This window comes from Eublepharis macularius, chromosome 1 (assembly GCF_028583425.1).
Source record: "Eublepharis macularius isolate TG4126 chromosome 1, MPM_Emac_v1.0, whole genome shotgun sequence".
In the NCBI taxonomy this organism is placed as follows: domain Eukaryota; kingdom Metazoa; phylum Chordata; class Lepidosauria; order Squamata; family Eublepharidae; genus Eublepharis; species Eublepharis macularius.
In genome coordinates, this window is record NC_072790.1 from 34,510,270 (window position 1) to 34,524,370 (window position 14,101).

Consider the following 14,101-nt stretch of genomic DNA (forward strand, 5'->3'; position numbering starts at 1 on the left):
CTCCCCTCCTTTGTGACAACAGCCCCCCTGTGAGGTAGGCCAGGTTGCGGCCTCTTTCCAAATTCTGTGCAACCTAGATCCATTACCTTACTCTCAGAGGGCATATGCGCACCATTCAATTCGTGCTGCATGTTCATTATTCCTACTACCACCCGACTATTAACTGGATTTATTTTTATTCATCACCATTTCAGAAACAACTTTAAGTCATCATTCTGCTCCTTACGTCATGTAAGAATTAAGATAAGCAAATTACAAGATTTCTTCAGAAGACCGTACCAGTGTTTTCCTTATGTGCCTATTATTCGAGTTGAGCTAAAATCATTGAAATAACTTTTCAGTCAAGATACAAAATTTCAACTATTTGAAGGAACAGGTGTTATGTGCTTACTTAATAGACTGCCAGTCCACAGTAATGGTATAAGGAGAACTTCTGTCAGCAGTGAATGATCGTCCATGGCATTCAGGCAAAGGACACTAAAACAGATGATGTTCAGGTTTAGAGCTAATAAAATGTACATTACAACACCTGAAATGGCTTCGTTTGAGGGGGGGGGCAGTTAATTTGCTTTGAATTCTTTCCCCATAAATCACACATTGCAATTTCATTTTACTGAAGTCTCCTTTTATTAGTGTCTATAATGCTGCATAATGAAAAAGGTAGCTAATGAAGTTTTAAAAGTGATTTGTTTACCTTTGTAGGGGGCGTATATTTTCCATCAGGCAGAGACACACTCTGAATATTTCCACAGGCGCTGCATATAAATGCCATCTTGGTGCAGAGAGGCTTGATGTTGCTGACACGCACAACAGTGCCGCGCAACGCAACGTACTTCCCGTAGCAGTTGGCTCGAATATTCTTTAGCTGAGTAAGCGGGTCATAGTTGTACACTCTAAAAAAAGTGGTTAAGAAAGAACAGATATTACCTAGTGGTGCTTTAAGTGTAACCGCCCCAACAGAAAGAACATTAATCTTTCTAATGGATACACTCTCTCTGGGAGCCTCCCACAGACTTACCCTGGAGCCACGGGATGGTCACTCAGAAATCTACTATGAGGATAACAGAGGAGGCTGCCACAAATTTGTAAGACCCCAAGGGGGCCACTACTGTCAGTGGCTTCGCCTGACCCAGGCAATGGGAGGGGGAAACAAGATGTAGCCTGCAGTTCCCCCAAAGTCTCACAAGACTGGTAGCTGTCATAAGACTTCAGGCGAGCTCATTGGGCATGGGCAGCCTGTTGCGCTGACCTCATAAAGGGCTTATAAACAGGCAAGTGAGGAGAGGGCTGGGCTCTCTCTCTCTCCAGGCTATGCAGGAGAGACTCAGTGGACAGGAGGAAGAACCAGGAGCTACAAATCTCTTCCCCTCTCCAGTTCTGAGGCTCTGCAAGCCCCAGATGGGGTGGGCAGGCATACAATCGACAAGGGGGCTTCTGAGGGTAGAGGTGTGCACTCCCCTGCAAATGTTTGCCATTGCCTGCCTCTGCAACCCTCGTCTTCGCTGGAGGTCTCCCATCCAATTACTAACCAAGGCCGGCCCTGCTTAGTTTCTGAGATCTGACGAGATGAGGCTCATCTGGGCTATCTAGGTCAGGGCACACTCCCCTGCATATGTGTGTTATGTACCATCTAGTCACTTCCAACTTATGACAGCCCTATGAATAAAAAACCTCCAGAACAAACTATCATTAACAGCCTTGCACAGATCTTGCAAACTGGAGGCCGCGGCTTCCTTTATTGAATTGGGTCTTTTTATTTTCCTACTGCCTTCCACCTTTCCTAGAATCATTGTCTTTTCTAGTGAGTCTTGTCTTATGATGTGTCCCAAGCGCACTCCTTTGAATCCTACACATTCCTAGGTACACCTTCTAGGGAGATGGATCTAGGTGGGTAGCCGTACTAATCTGTGGAAGTAAAACAAAATTCGATTCCAATAGCACCTTACAGACCAACAAAATTTCCCAATGAGTCAAAGCTCATTCAGTCAGATATGATTTGTCAGTTTGTATCCGAAGAAGAGAGATTTCCTCTGGGAAATTTTATTGGTCTGTAAGGTGCTACTGAATTCAGATTTTGTTCTTCTGGGGAGAAAGTCCCATTGAACTCCAGAGAATTAGCTCCAAATAAACATCCAAAGAACCAAGATATGCATCCCATTGTTAATTAATGGGTCTGACTAACTTGGATGTGAGGCAGTACCTTCTAAGGGCCCCACAGTGCATCTGAGTGGTGTCACCGCTCTTTGCCATCTCTACTTTTCCATTACTGGTACAAGAAAAAATTCAGCATCTTTGGGATACGAGAGAGGGGAGGGGTGTTCACAATTGTACATGTTTTAAAAACTCACTTAGGCATGTTATTCACTTTAGATGCATGTGAAAGATGTGTTTTTAATGCTATATTAAATCTTTTTGGCTGATGGAAGGGATAGCATGACAGTGTGCTACCAAATCAATTTGAAGGAACAGCTACCTTGCATGGATATACGGCACGTTGATTATGGGTTCTTTGTCAATGGACAGTCCTTGCACCTGCAATTCTGCTGCGTGTTTCTCAAGATCTTTGCTTAGCACCTCAAGAACAAAAGATGCAAAAAACACTTCAAGGAATTTGTACAAGTTAAAAGAAACAGCGAGAAAGGTTTGATACCAATTGTAGATATTTCTAGAACAATGGCCCTAGAAACCTAAAAATCTGGTATATGGACTTGGATTCCCACATGTTGCAGTAATGTAATCCAGGAAAGAAAATGGGAGAAAATCTCAACGGATTTTAGTTTTATACACACTTGAGTCCTATGAATGGTTATTTTTTAAGGCAATGCGGACGCCACAGCCCTCCTCCTAAGATGCTGATGATATTTGAGAGCAAGAATTTCCAGTAGGCATAAAAAAAAAAATTACAAGAATCAGAATAAGCTTTCCCAATAGAAACTCTTTTTTAAAAAGTAATCCCTTTCCTAACCTTTGTGTTTTGCATGATACCAATACGAGCACTTGCCAGTTCAGCAGAGTTTTCCTCCGGTCAAATGAGATCAGTCCTTGGTTCTCTTTCAGAAAACAGAGTGCTAAGCAAAACAGCTCTATAACGAGGTCTTGACAGCACGGGTTCTAATGGGCTATGTTCACAGTACCACCATTTCTCACAAACGGTGGCAACTGGAGGAGGTGGAAGTCACCAGTTGACTGCCTCTGCTAGGGTCCTGTGCCGGAACATTCCGGGAAGCCTCTCCGGGTTGCTCTCCGTGTTGAGGCTTCCTCATGGGAGAGCTGCACTCTCTTTCTTTGTGGCAGGCCCACAGATCCGGAGGCCTTGTTCCTCAGCTGTGTGGGTCTTCTGTGCCTCTTCAGCATAGTCTGGAGGTGGCTGTCCTGCCCACAGCAGCACTATGTCACTCTCAGCCCAGCCATATTTACTTCTGGCAAGGCCAGTCTGGCCACAGAGCTGCCAGCCAGCTTCCTCCCCCATGTTTTATTTTTAAAAATGACACCTGGGATGAAAGATGCTATAATGAAGCAGCGTTATGGGCGGCATTACTGTATAGAGAAAATGCAGATTACAAAATACACTTACACTGCCATCCTAAGGCAAGTTGCACCTTTCTAAGCCCACTGAATTCAACACCTGTAGAAGGGCATAACTCTGCTTAGGGCAGAACTGGCAGTGAGTTAGCCCTGATCTTACAGAGGAAAGTACTCAGGGTAGTGTGGTGGAATGACTGTTCCACTCAAAAGGGTTGGTAGCCCAAATGTAATTATTTTTTAGAATAGGAGACTTGAATTGCAAGCCTATGTACATTTACTGGGGAAGAAGTCCCATAGAATTCAATAGAATTACCTCCAAGTCAGTGCTTATAGAGTTTAAATGGTGGCTGATTCCGCACATGTTGGATAATGTACTTCCAATCCTCTTTAAAGATCATTTGGAACTGAATTTTTCGTGTGTGAAACAAAAAATCCACTTCCAAACGATTGCTAAAGTGCATTGAAAGTGCATTATCCAACGTGTGCGGAATCAGCCCTTGTTTCCCCCTGCAGCCTTGCTTCTTTACAACCATAAATTACACTCCCCTTGCCCCCAACAATAGTGCTTCCTACATTCTGTAAGCGTTTTAGGCTCAAAACTGTATTATTCAATACCCATTTGAGGTATTTACCTGATGTACTGCCAAGCCCATGCAGTCCAGTATTTTCTGTGGCATATCCCTAAATTCAGCGGAAATATCAGGCATTGATTCAAGTACGCCTTTATCCTGAACCAGCTCTTTATAATCCACAAGAATGCTTCCTTTCCTTTCTATTTCATCCTATAAAATGAAATACAGGGGAAGTAGACTTGTCACAACATTTCAACAAAGGTTGTATCATTGTCATCAAGTGTTTTGCTATTCATCGTTGGAATCTTACCCCACAAAAAATATCTAGAATGACCTCCAACAATTTGCCACTATGCTGGAAAAAATGTGGCAAAACAGGAACATACGCGCATTGCTGGTGGCAATGTACTTATACAGATTCATTCTGGAAGCAAATATTACAACATATTAAATCAATAACGAATTATAAGATACCGTTTAGGCCTGAACTTATCTTTTTGGATATATGGCGAGAATTGATCTCATCACTTTTAGTAGCAGCAAAAACAACCATTGCATCATGCTGGAAATCACCTCAACCACCTGATATAAATGCGTGGTATAACAAAGTTTGGGAGCTTATGGCAATGGAAAAAATAGCGAATAGTATACAGTATTCAACAGACTGTACCAAGGTGCTAGGTTTTGTAGAAAAATGGCAACCATTTATAGACTATCTTTCTACTAAAGAATCGCAAGATACATCAATGACATATCGAAAATTTCTGAAATTAGAACATTAAAAAGCCAAAAACTATATCAAAGAAACATAAAGCCTCATTCAGGCTTAAGCTATTCTTGACTCACAATGCTAAAGACATATAAAAGATGACATAATAATGTACAATATATACTGATAGCAGATTATATTGTTGGTTGAACATGATGTTGTGATTGTATTTCATGGTTGTTTATGTATTTAAATGATTGTTAGTTAACATTTTTTTTTCATGATTTACAATAAAACTTGATTTTAAAAAATCAAGTGTTTTCCTGATATCATTAATACTTTCCTCTTGAAATGGTTTAAAGGAAAGGTGATATTCAATCACCACAGAAATTATATGGCTTCACTAACACCCTGGAACCTTTTGAATGGTTTTATCAAGCTGTTCTTTGAATCAAGAAGAAACTTCTGGCCTGGGTATTCCTGTTTCCTCACTAAGCCATACTGTTATTGGGGTATTGTACAATAAGCTGTGTGAAGGCTTAACACATGCAGTGGATGTGGTTGAGCACATACAGATCCAGGCAAAGCAAGGGAGATCTCTTTGATGTCCTTTACTATTCAAGGCCTAAGACTGAATTGGATTTTAGAATAGAGGATATTAATAGCACAGCTTTCTGGACACCAAGGCCCTCATGGCTATCCACAGCATGTGTGTATTATGTGCCATCAAGTCACTTCTGACATATGGTAACCCTATGCATGAAACACCTCCAAAATGTCCTATCATTAACAGACTTGTTTGAATCTTGCAAACTGGAGGACGTGGCTTTCTTTATTGAGTGAAGCCATCTCATTTTGGGTCTTCCTCTTTTCTTGCTCCCTTCAACTTTTCCTAGCATTATTGACTTTTCCAGAGTCTTGTCTTCTCATGATGTGACCAAAGTACAATAGCCTCAGTTTTGTCATTTTTAGCTTCTAGGGAGAATTTGGGTTGATTTGATCTAGAACCCACTTATTTGTCTTTTTGGCCATCCATGGTATTGGTAAAACTCTCCTCCAGCATCACATAAAATCATATATACACTAAGACAAATTAGCAACACAAAATCCAGTTGTGAGAAAAAACAATGAAAATACAGTCAGTCAGGGCTCATTTGGAGGCAGAATACGCCTGAACAGTGTTCTGGTAGATCTGAAAAGAGGTCACGTGGGTTTTGGCCCCACCCACGTGATTCCTTTTCCTCTAGGCTGTCCTTGTCTTTAGCAGCAGGCAGCAGCAGCAGCAGCACCACCACCTCCTGGTTTTCCTGGTAGGAACTGGGGGGCGGGGTGGGGGCATGGGCTGTCCTTGAGGGCTGTAAGCGGTGAGGGCTCTCCAAAGGAACGTAAGCTGCTTTGAATTCATTCTGCTCTGCTGCTTTATTTTCATTTGTGACTCGTGAGAGAGGGGGGGGGAGGGAGAGAGAGAGAGAAAGTGAGTGAGTGAGTGAGTGAAAGCTGGGTGGGGTTGGACTCCAAAGGAGGGTAAGCTGCTTTCAATTCATTCTGCTGCTTTATTTTCATTTGTGACTTGTGAAAGAGAGTGCGTGCGTGCGTGCAAGCAAGCAGGGCTGGCTCTCCAGAGGAGGGTCAGCTGCTTTGAGTTCATTCTGCTTTAAGGAAATACCTGGAGATTTTTGGGGAAAGGGGCCTGAGGGGTGGATGTTGCCTTCTGACACACTTCCTGTGATGTCAAGGGGTGTGGCATATGCTAATGAGTCATGCTAATGAGTTCCTGCAGTTCTTTTTCTAGGCAATGACCCCTGCAGTCAGTGAAAAGGATTCAAAGTATAGCTACCACACCAATACACAAAGACTTTGCAGAATGCTTTTACAATCTCCCCCATGGCCCGTACACACAACTTTTCTGCTCAGCCTCACTAAGAGGGGCCTACGTAGGAAAAACACTTCGAAAGTAAAGGCCACATTACTTCTGTCACCACATTAAAGCCTCTCCTGAAGATCTTAACATACATGGTGGACAGGTGTTGATAACATAATGGCATGCCTTACCTTATCATAAAGGTCTATCCGAGCCACGAAAAACTTTTCAAATGCTCCAATCTTCTGAACGAAAGGGGAGTTGCCGTCATATGCTGAATTGGGCAATTTCCATGAGTTTAGATATTTATTTAGAGATTCAAACCCCTAAGTCCCCCCAATTTTATACACTAAAGGTATACACATTTAATCAGATTTAAATACTTTTAGCCTGTCTTTCTCCAAAGAACATGAAGTGGATTATAATGATTTGACAACCACAACAATTAAAGCCCCCAGTCTAAAATTTCATTACAAGTAACAAACAGGCTAGGATCCATCCATAAAAACCTTATAAACCAAACTGATTAGGCAAACATAAAAAGACCTAAATAATTTTGCTTAGCAATAATTCTACAAGACCAAAAATTCAGGGGCCTTCCCAACATCCCCAGGACGGCCATGCCACCAAATAGGAACCGTCTTGAAAACGCTCTGGAATAAGCAACCGCTGTTCTTGTTTGATGGGCAGAACCTTTTAAAGGCCCTAATCTGTAGATGTTGTTTTTATTAGAAGTCACATCTTTTTAAAAAAGGAACGGATGGCATTTTGAATTTTTCTGGCAACTCTTGAAGATTTTATGCTGGATTCCAGGACGTTTTTCAATCTTCTGTACTATCAGTTACAAACTAGGAGCCCACAACGAATCACATAGGGATAAACAGCTGAATTGTGGAAGGGAATTGCTCAAATTTCCCTCTCTATGATAATACTACCTTTTAGGGGTATAAGAAAATCAATTTCCCCATCTCTCCCACCACCACCACCACCCCGCTTTAAGTAACTCTCAGGATTAGGAGAGTAAGCATGCAGGGGAGTTGTGTTTCTTATTTAAAAACAAACACAGTCATATTTTCTGCATTCCTGGAGAGGCCCCTTGCTAAGATGCAGAAATCCCTATCCTGACATTCTGCTGATAGGCAGTCAATTGTCAAGTCTATTGTTAGCGGGAACAAATTTGGAGTCCCCAAAGAATTGCACAGGAGAGGCAAAACAGACATTTGGAAATATCACACTTTCACATATACACGCTCCCTACTCCAGGATTCTATATGCTGGCAGGGGCAGGTCCAGGCCAATCTCCAGATCTCCATATGGGTTTCCCCCCCAACCTTCAGCCAATTCTCAGTGGTTCTTCATATTCTGTGTTTCCTGGAACATGCTCAGTATTCATCAAGCTGTTTTGGGGGGCCCGTCTTAAGTTAATTAAAACATTATATGATTCTAATACCCAGGGATCCCCCCCCCCGCCGCCCACAAATCTGAAGAAACTTCATCCCTATCTGTGGGTGGCCAGGTTTTTCTGCTTTCATACTTGGCATGAGCCATCAATTCTACTATTAGATATAATAGCAATTATTTTCTCCAAGTGGTAATGGACCTATTATAAAGATAATACAATCCTACCAATATTTACCCACTGATTCCAATACCTATGATTTCAACAGAAACCTTTGTACTACAAACTATAGTTTTAAGCACAGTTAGAGCAGAATCAAGGGTGCCTTGGTCCACTGATTTCTATACACTAAGGCATACCTAGCTTTGCACAGGATGGGCTGTTCTTAGGAACAGTCAAGAGTTCAATGGGACATTGAAAGTAGAAATGCGTAAAATCATTCTACATGACAAATAATACTAGATAATACTGTTGTAATGTACTCTACATAGATCTCCCATCAAAGTCAACTCAGAGACAACAGTCGGTGTAGAACACCACAACTCAGTTATCATCAGGAGCTAGGTGAAGAATGAATATTATTCCTATAGGTTGATCACTCAATTGACTACCCATCAGTTACCAGGCTCAATTCAAGGTTTTGGCTACCACGTACAAATGCCCTTCATGGCCTTGGCTCCTAATATCTACGGAACCACCTTTCGCCTTATACTCCACCATGGCAGCTTTGCTCATCTGAAAAGGGCCTTCTGCAAGAAATCACCCTACACATGGGTGAAATCAACTACTGCCAGGGCCGGCACCACCGAGGCGGTGAGGCGGGCGCTGCGGGCACTGAGGTGCTGAAGGGGGCGCCGGAGAGGGTGCCAGGGACGGAGGCGCATGCCACGGAGCTGGTGTGCCTGGCCCGCAGCTGCTGCTGCGGACCAGCCCCGCACCGCCACCGCCGCCACCAACACATGACCCTGGCCGGGCACAGCAGCTGCGGGCCAGGCATGGCAGGCGTCCGGGGCAGTGTGCGGAGCGCAGGCAGCCTCCACACACCATCCCAGCCACCCGCCGGCCAATGGGGCCAGCTTGCAGCATGATGACATCATCTCGCAGTGACGTCATCACACAGTCCAGGGACGGGGGGCGTGCATGTGGCACCCACCTTACAGAATGGCCTGCCTGAAGAGGGCAGGAAAGTTCCCTTTCTCCTGGCTTTCCACAAATAATGCAAAACTGAATTATTCAGGACTTTTTACACAAACAATAGAGCTGTGCTGTTGGTTCAGAAAGATGCTCTGGTAAAGGGATAGGGACAGTAGATTATACTACTGTGTACTGACGGTTGCTGCAGGTATGCTGCTACTACGTAGTTTCCACTTTTAAAATGTCATGTTAAATTGCTTCTATTTTGTTTCAGCATTATTTCAGCTCTGTATCGGATTTCTGCTTCTTTTCAAATTTCTGCAATCCATATCCTATTTTTGTCCTGATTACTTAATATCCCAGCCCTTGATCTTATTGAAGTAGACTTTGTAATCTGCCTTAAGTCTCAGTGAGAAAGGTAGACTATAAATAAAATAAATAAATAAACTAGACAAGGAAGATGATGAGGGACCAAAGTACCTCTGATAAAAGCAGAAATATTTGGAACCACATGTTACAAGCCAATATTTCCATCTAAGTGGGAGAACTAATTTGAGTCCCTCATGTAGGAAACTGTAATTTGGGCTTCAGTCAATATAGCAGGTCCTAGAATTTCTGCAAACTTTTGTGTGCTTATTGCACAAAGGGGGCACAGTACAATTATCAAAACTGTACAAGCAATTCTACTTTGATTATTTACTGGAAAGTCGTCACCAGATCAAGGAACTAGCTTCATCATTCATGGTGTTAAAGGGAAGATTTACAAGTTAAAATGTCAGCCCTCAGATCTCTCTACAAGCAGCCATGTACTTCAGAAAAGAAAGCTCACCTTCAGAGAAATAAAGCTTCCAGCCTCTGTAAGGAGTATCTGGGTCCAGTGTTGTTTGAACAAGCTGGGATGGAGCTGCAAAGAATCAAAACTATCAGTTAGTGATAGTGGGCATGAAATTCTCAATTTTAAGAAAAACAGGGTAGAAATATATATTAAGAAGTTCACAGTTGAGAACCAACGTGATAAAAGAATAGGGAATACAGAGAAACAAGTTGAACATGCGATTCAGCTCTGCAATCCACCCCAGATTTCTTCCCCAGTACTGCAAGCCCAGAGACCAGACATTACATAAATGTTACTGTGCAGCACATTGGAAGACATGTGACGCAACATCCTTACTGAAGCTACGTAGGCCTGGGTCTGGTCAGCTCCGGGATGGAAATCCTCAGAGAACCCTACATACAACTCCTCGACTTCCAGGATGGAAGAAATGAGGATACAGATGTAATAAAATGCAATCAGTGTTGTTCTTATTCTTGCACCAACCAACAAACATAGAACTAAAAAGTCCCAGCAACAAAACCCAGTAAAGTTATGTTGTAACGTTAGCATACCTGATCCTGACTTCCCAGCAGTGTTTTTCCAGTCTCCTTTCTGCCCTCGTCCTTTTCCTCGCCATCCTCCTCTTCCTCTCCACCACTGGAAGCCTCTTCCTCTGGGCCCAGGCCCTTTACCCCTGGACTCAGCGCTCATCTCAGCATTCTAACTCCATCGGCAAATGACATTATCACTTACAAGTAATGGACTGATTACAGTGGAAGAACGTAACAACATTTTTAAAAATGCATGTAAAGAGAGAGAGAGTAGCATAGTGGTTAGAATGTTGGAATAGAATCTGGGAGACCCAGGTTCGAATTCCCACACTGCCACAGAAGTCACACACTCTTAAGCCTAACCTATCTGGCAGGATTATTGCGAGGACAAAACAGAGGACACCAACATACGCTACTTTGGGTCCCCATAGGAGAGAAAGGCATGGTATAAATTAAATGCATAAAAATAAATAAGAAGCTAACCGGGCTTAACAATATGTTTTCTCATTAATAAATGGGATGGGATTAAGTGGGGATGATTTGGGATTCGTTGAGGAGAAGGTCCTCTTTAGATACAAATCCCTAGAATAGTAATTAGATGCTTTTGTTTTGTTCCATGTTACAATTTAAACTACAAAAACATCAGCAGGTGGTTTGGGTGCAATGAATGGAAGTTAGCTGGATTTCAAAATGAGGGAAAATAACTCTCAGTGAAATCCTACACAGTTTCTCTAGTCTAAGCCCTTTGAAATCAATGGGTTTAGACTGGAGTAACTGTGTTTAGGATTTCACTGTCAGTTTCTGCATGTACAAGACTCTAAGTCTGATCCCATGTTTTGCCATGTTTAATGGTGGTGACAGTCAAAGACCAGGGAGAGCCAGAACAGGTGACTAATGATCTCACTTAATACAAGGCAGCTTCTCATACCTCATACTACTTGAAGAGTATACATGCCTTGTCCCTATATCTGTGAAATTTCTTGTAACCTGTACAGCATCCAACAGGTACTTACTGAAGATAAAAGGTGAACTACAGAAACATCTGATGTAAACCAGCATGGAAATATAGCATCAGTGTGTCATGTGCTGGCTAGTTCCAGGTGGGTAACCATGTTTGAGTCTAGGAATACCTTAAAGACCAACAAGATTGGTCGTAAGATTGCATAAAATGTTTTCGTTTTAGAAATTTGAATAAGATTGTATATTGATATATTGTTACAGATTGAATGTAAGATTAGGATATGATAAGATGGGAAATGGTTAAATATTAATGATATTTGATATGGAAACTTTGGCATAAAGTTAAGATAAATAGAAATGATCTGTATAGAAGCATTAGTCCATATTAAGATATAGCACTAAGAATGTACATGGAGACCGCTCGTTTTGACCTTTAGTTGATCCAAAATTGAACACTGAGTAGGAAAAAGAACGTATTTAGTTTGTGAAGGTAAACGTGAAAATGCACAGAAGCTGATGAACTCTGATTAAAATATGTTTTGTGCACTCTGTATTTTAATAACTCTTGTAGTACAAAATCTTACTGTTCCTTTGACCTCGTTATCCCTCCCTCTTCTTTCTATACCCCTCTTTGCCCTGGAAAAAAAAAGACCAACAAGATTTCCAAGGTATAAGCTTTCAAGAGTCAAGCTCCCTTCTAACATATCCAGCGAAGGGAGCTTTGACTCTCAAAAGGTTATTCCCTGAAAATCTTGTTTGTCTTTAAGGTGCCACTGGACTCAAATCTTGCTCTTATAATGGGAAATAACACCTTTCAGGGTTGTTGTGAGGATATAACTGAGGAGAGGAGAACAATGTGTGCCACTTTGAGTCCTCACTGAGGAGAAAAAATGGAGTATAAATGAAGTAAAATTTTAAAAATGAAAATAAATCTAGAAATGGTTTAATTTGTAGAGGCCAAGAGACCTATTAAAATATATTGCCAAAGGGGGGGGAGGGGGAACGCTCCATAAATAACTAGACATTGTTGATGTTGCTGTAGATCTACCTTTCATCTCATGAGAACCTACAACAAATACACTCCTTCAAGCCTTAGCTAGAAAAGGAAACAACATCAGTCCTCAGTAAGGGGTTCCAGCCTGTGTCAGGGCTGTACCACTTCAGATTGCAGGGTCACATGCTGGCATAGTCTTCCATCACTGAAGGAGAGACAGCAGCCTGGCAAAACATCCATCAGGACCAGCCTACTGAGGGCCCTTGGCCAACACCAAGACCATCAGAGAGAAGGACTGCAGTTGGTTTACCGTGTGTCTATACTGAGGTTGTTACGTTTCACGCTGATGTTTTAGTTGAACTGTCTTTTATTTTATGATCAGAATGAAGCCATCGTAATTGCTTTGCAAACAGAAACACAGGGTAGATATTAGTCAATACATTAGCCAGATAGCAAGAGCTCTTATTTGTTCTTAGCAGCAGTGGAAATGAGGTCTTAAGGACTATGGGGAGGGCACATGTAGAGGAGTAGTTAACAACAGAGTGAAAACTGCACAGGGGAAGAAGTTCCAACCCCACAGACACCACCAATACTTGGCAGTCAAGCATAAACTCAAGCAATCTATTTGGGGAGGGGGCAGAATAGACCTCGCCATCACCATGCGAAGCCGTAGTGACAGAATGGTTGAAGGATTAGCCAATCTCAGCTTTTTTGTGTACTTGTGGAGGTGGGAGGTAAGAATTTGGACCACAAGCAAGAATTTTTAGTTCACTTTATAATGAAAGTTTCTAGCCCTTATGGCTGAGAAAACAAGCATTAAAGGATGTGGGGGATGTATAGAGGCATCTCCAAAGTCAGAAGAGAACTATGTACAGATTTTAAGTGGCACAAGTAATAAGGCTTTAGTTCCCTTTCCTTGACTGGAAAGTGGGGGAACTATATTACTACATTTTATACTACTACTACTACTACATTACTACATTTTATATTTTGCTACTCTGTAGGTAAGCCACCTGGGAGGCCAATTATGATAGAAAGGACAAAATAAAATAGAATTCTGTGCCTACTGAAAGCTAACATCGCAGGGAGACTCCTAGGTAAGAAGTACTCCCCCGACATGCTACCTTTCAACATGGAAGGAACTTTTTGGCTGGGATGTTGTGAAGGGACTCAGTGTTCAGCACAAATGAATCTCCCAGCCAGGTAAGCTTTTCCCAACACCCGAAGTTTGGGGGGGGGGGGGGACTTCACTACGTCTCACGATAATTTTAAATAGGGTTGCCAACCTCAAGTTGAAATACTCCTGGAGATTTTGATGGAGGAGCCTTGGGGAGGGCAGGGTTTGGGGAGGGGAAGGAGCTCGTCAGGCTTAATGCCACAAAGTTCCAAAATAGCCATATTCTTCAGGGAAACTGGTCTCTGTTAACTGAACATCAGTTGTAATTCCGGGAGAGCTCCAGCCCGTACCTGGAGGTTGGCAACCTTAAAATACAGCACTCACCTTTATACTCGCCGCCAGCCCTCCCACCGTTTTTCTTCCTTAATTTCTACTTTGGCGCAAAAAAATCAAGTCTCCTCCCAC

General features: G+C 42.3%; 1 protein-coding gene across 1 annotated transcript in view; it reads right to left on the bottom strand.

Moving 5' to 3' along the window:
- The window catches only part of MCM8 (minichromosome maintenance 8 homologous recombination repair factor), a 36,642-nt gene extending 22,583 nt beyond the window's left edge, over positions 1-14,059 (bottom strand). The window contains exons 1-8 of the mRNA XM_054978609.1: positions 14,021-14,059; positions 10,587-10,734; positions 10,030-10,104; positions 6,859-6,941; positions 4,158-4,307; positions 2,474-2,574; positions 695-893; positions 392-477 (exon numbers count right to left, since the gene is read on the bottom strand). Of these exons, the coding sequence (XP_054834584.1) occupies positions 392-477; positions 695-893; positions 2,474-2,574; positions 4,158-4,307; positions 6,859-6,941; positions 10,030-10,104; positions 10,587-10,725 (833 nt within the window). The 5' untranslated portion in view covers positions 10,726-10,734; positions 14,021-14,059. The remainder of the gene's footprint in view (positions 1-391; positions 478-694; positions 894-2,473; positions 2,575-4,157; positions 4,308-6,858; positions 6,942-10,029; positions 10,105-10,586; positions 10,735-14,020) is intronic.
- Positions 14,060-14,101: the final 42 nt, after the last annotated feature.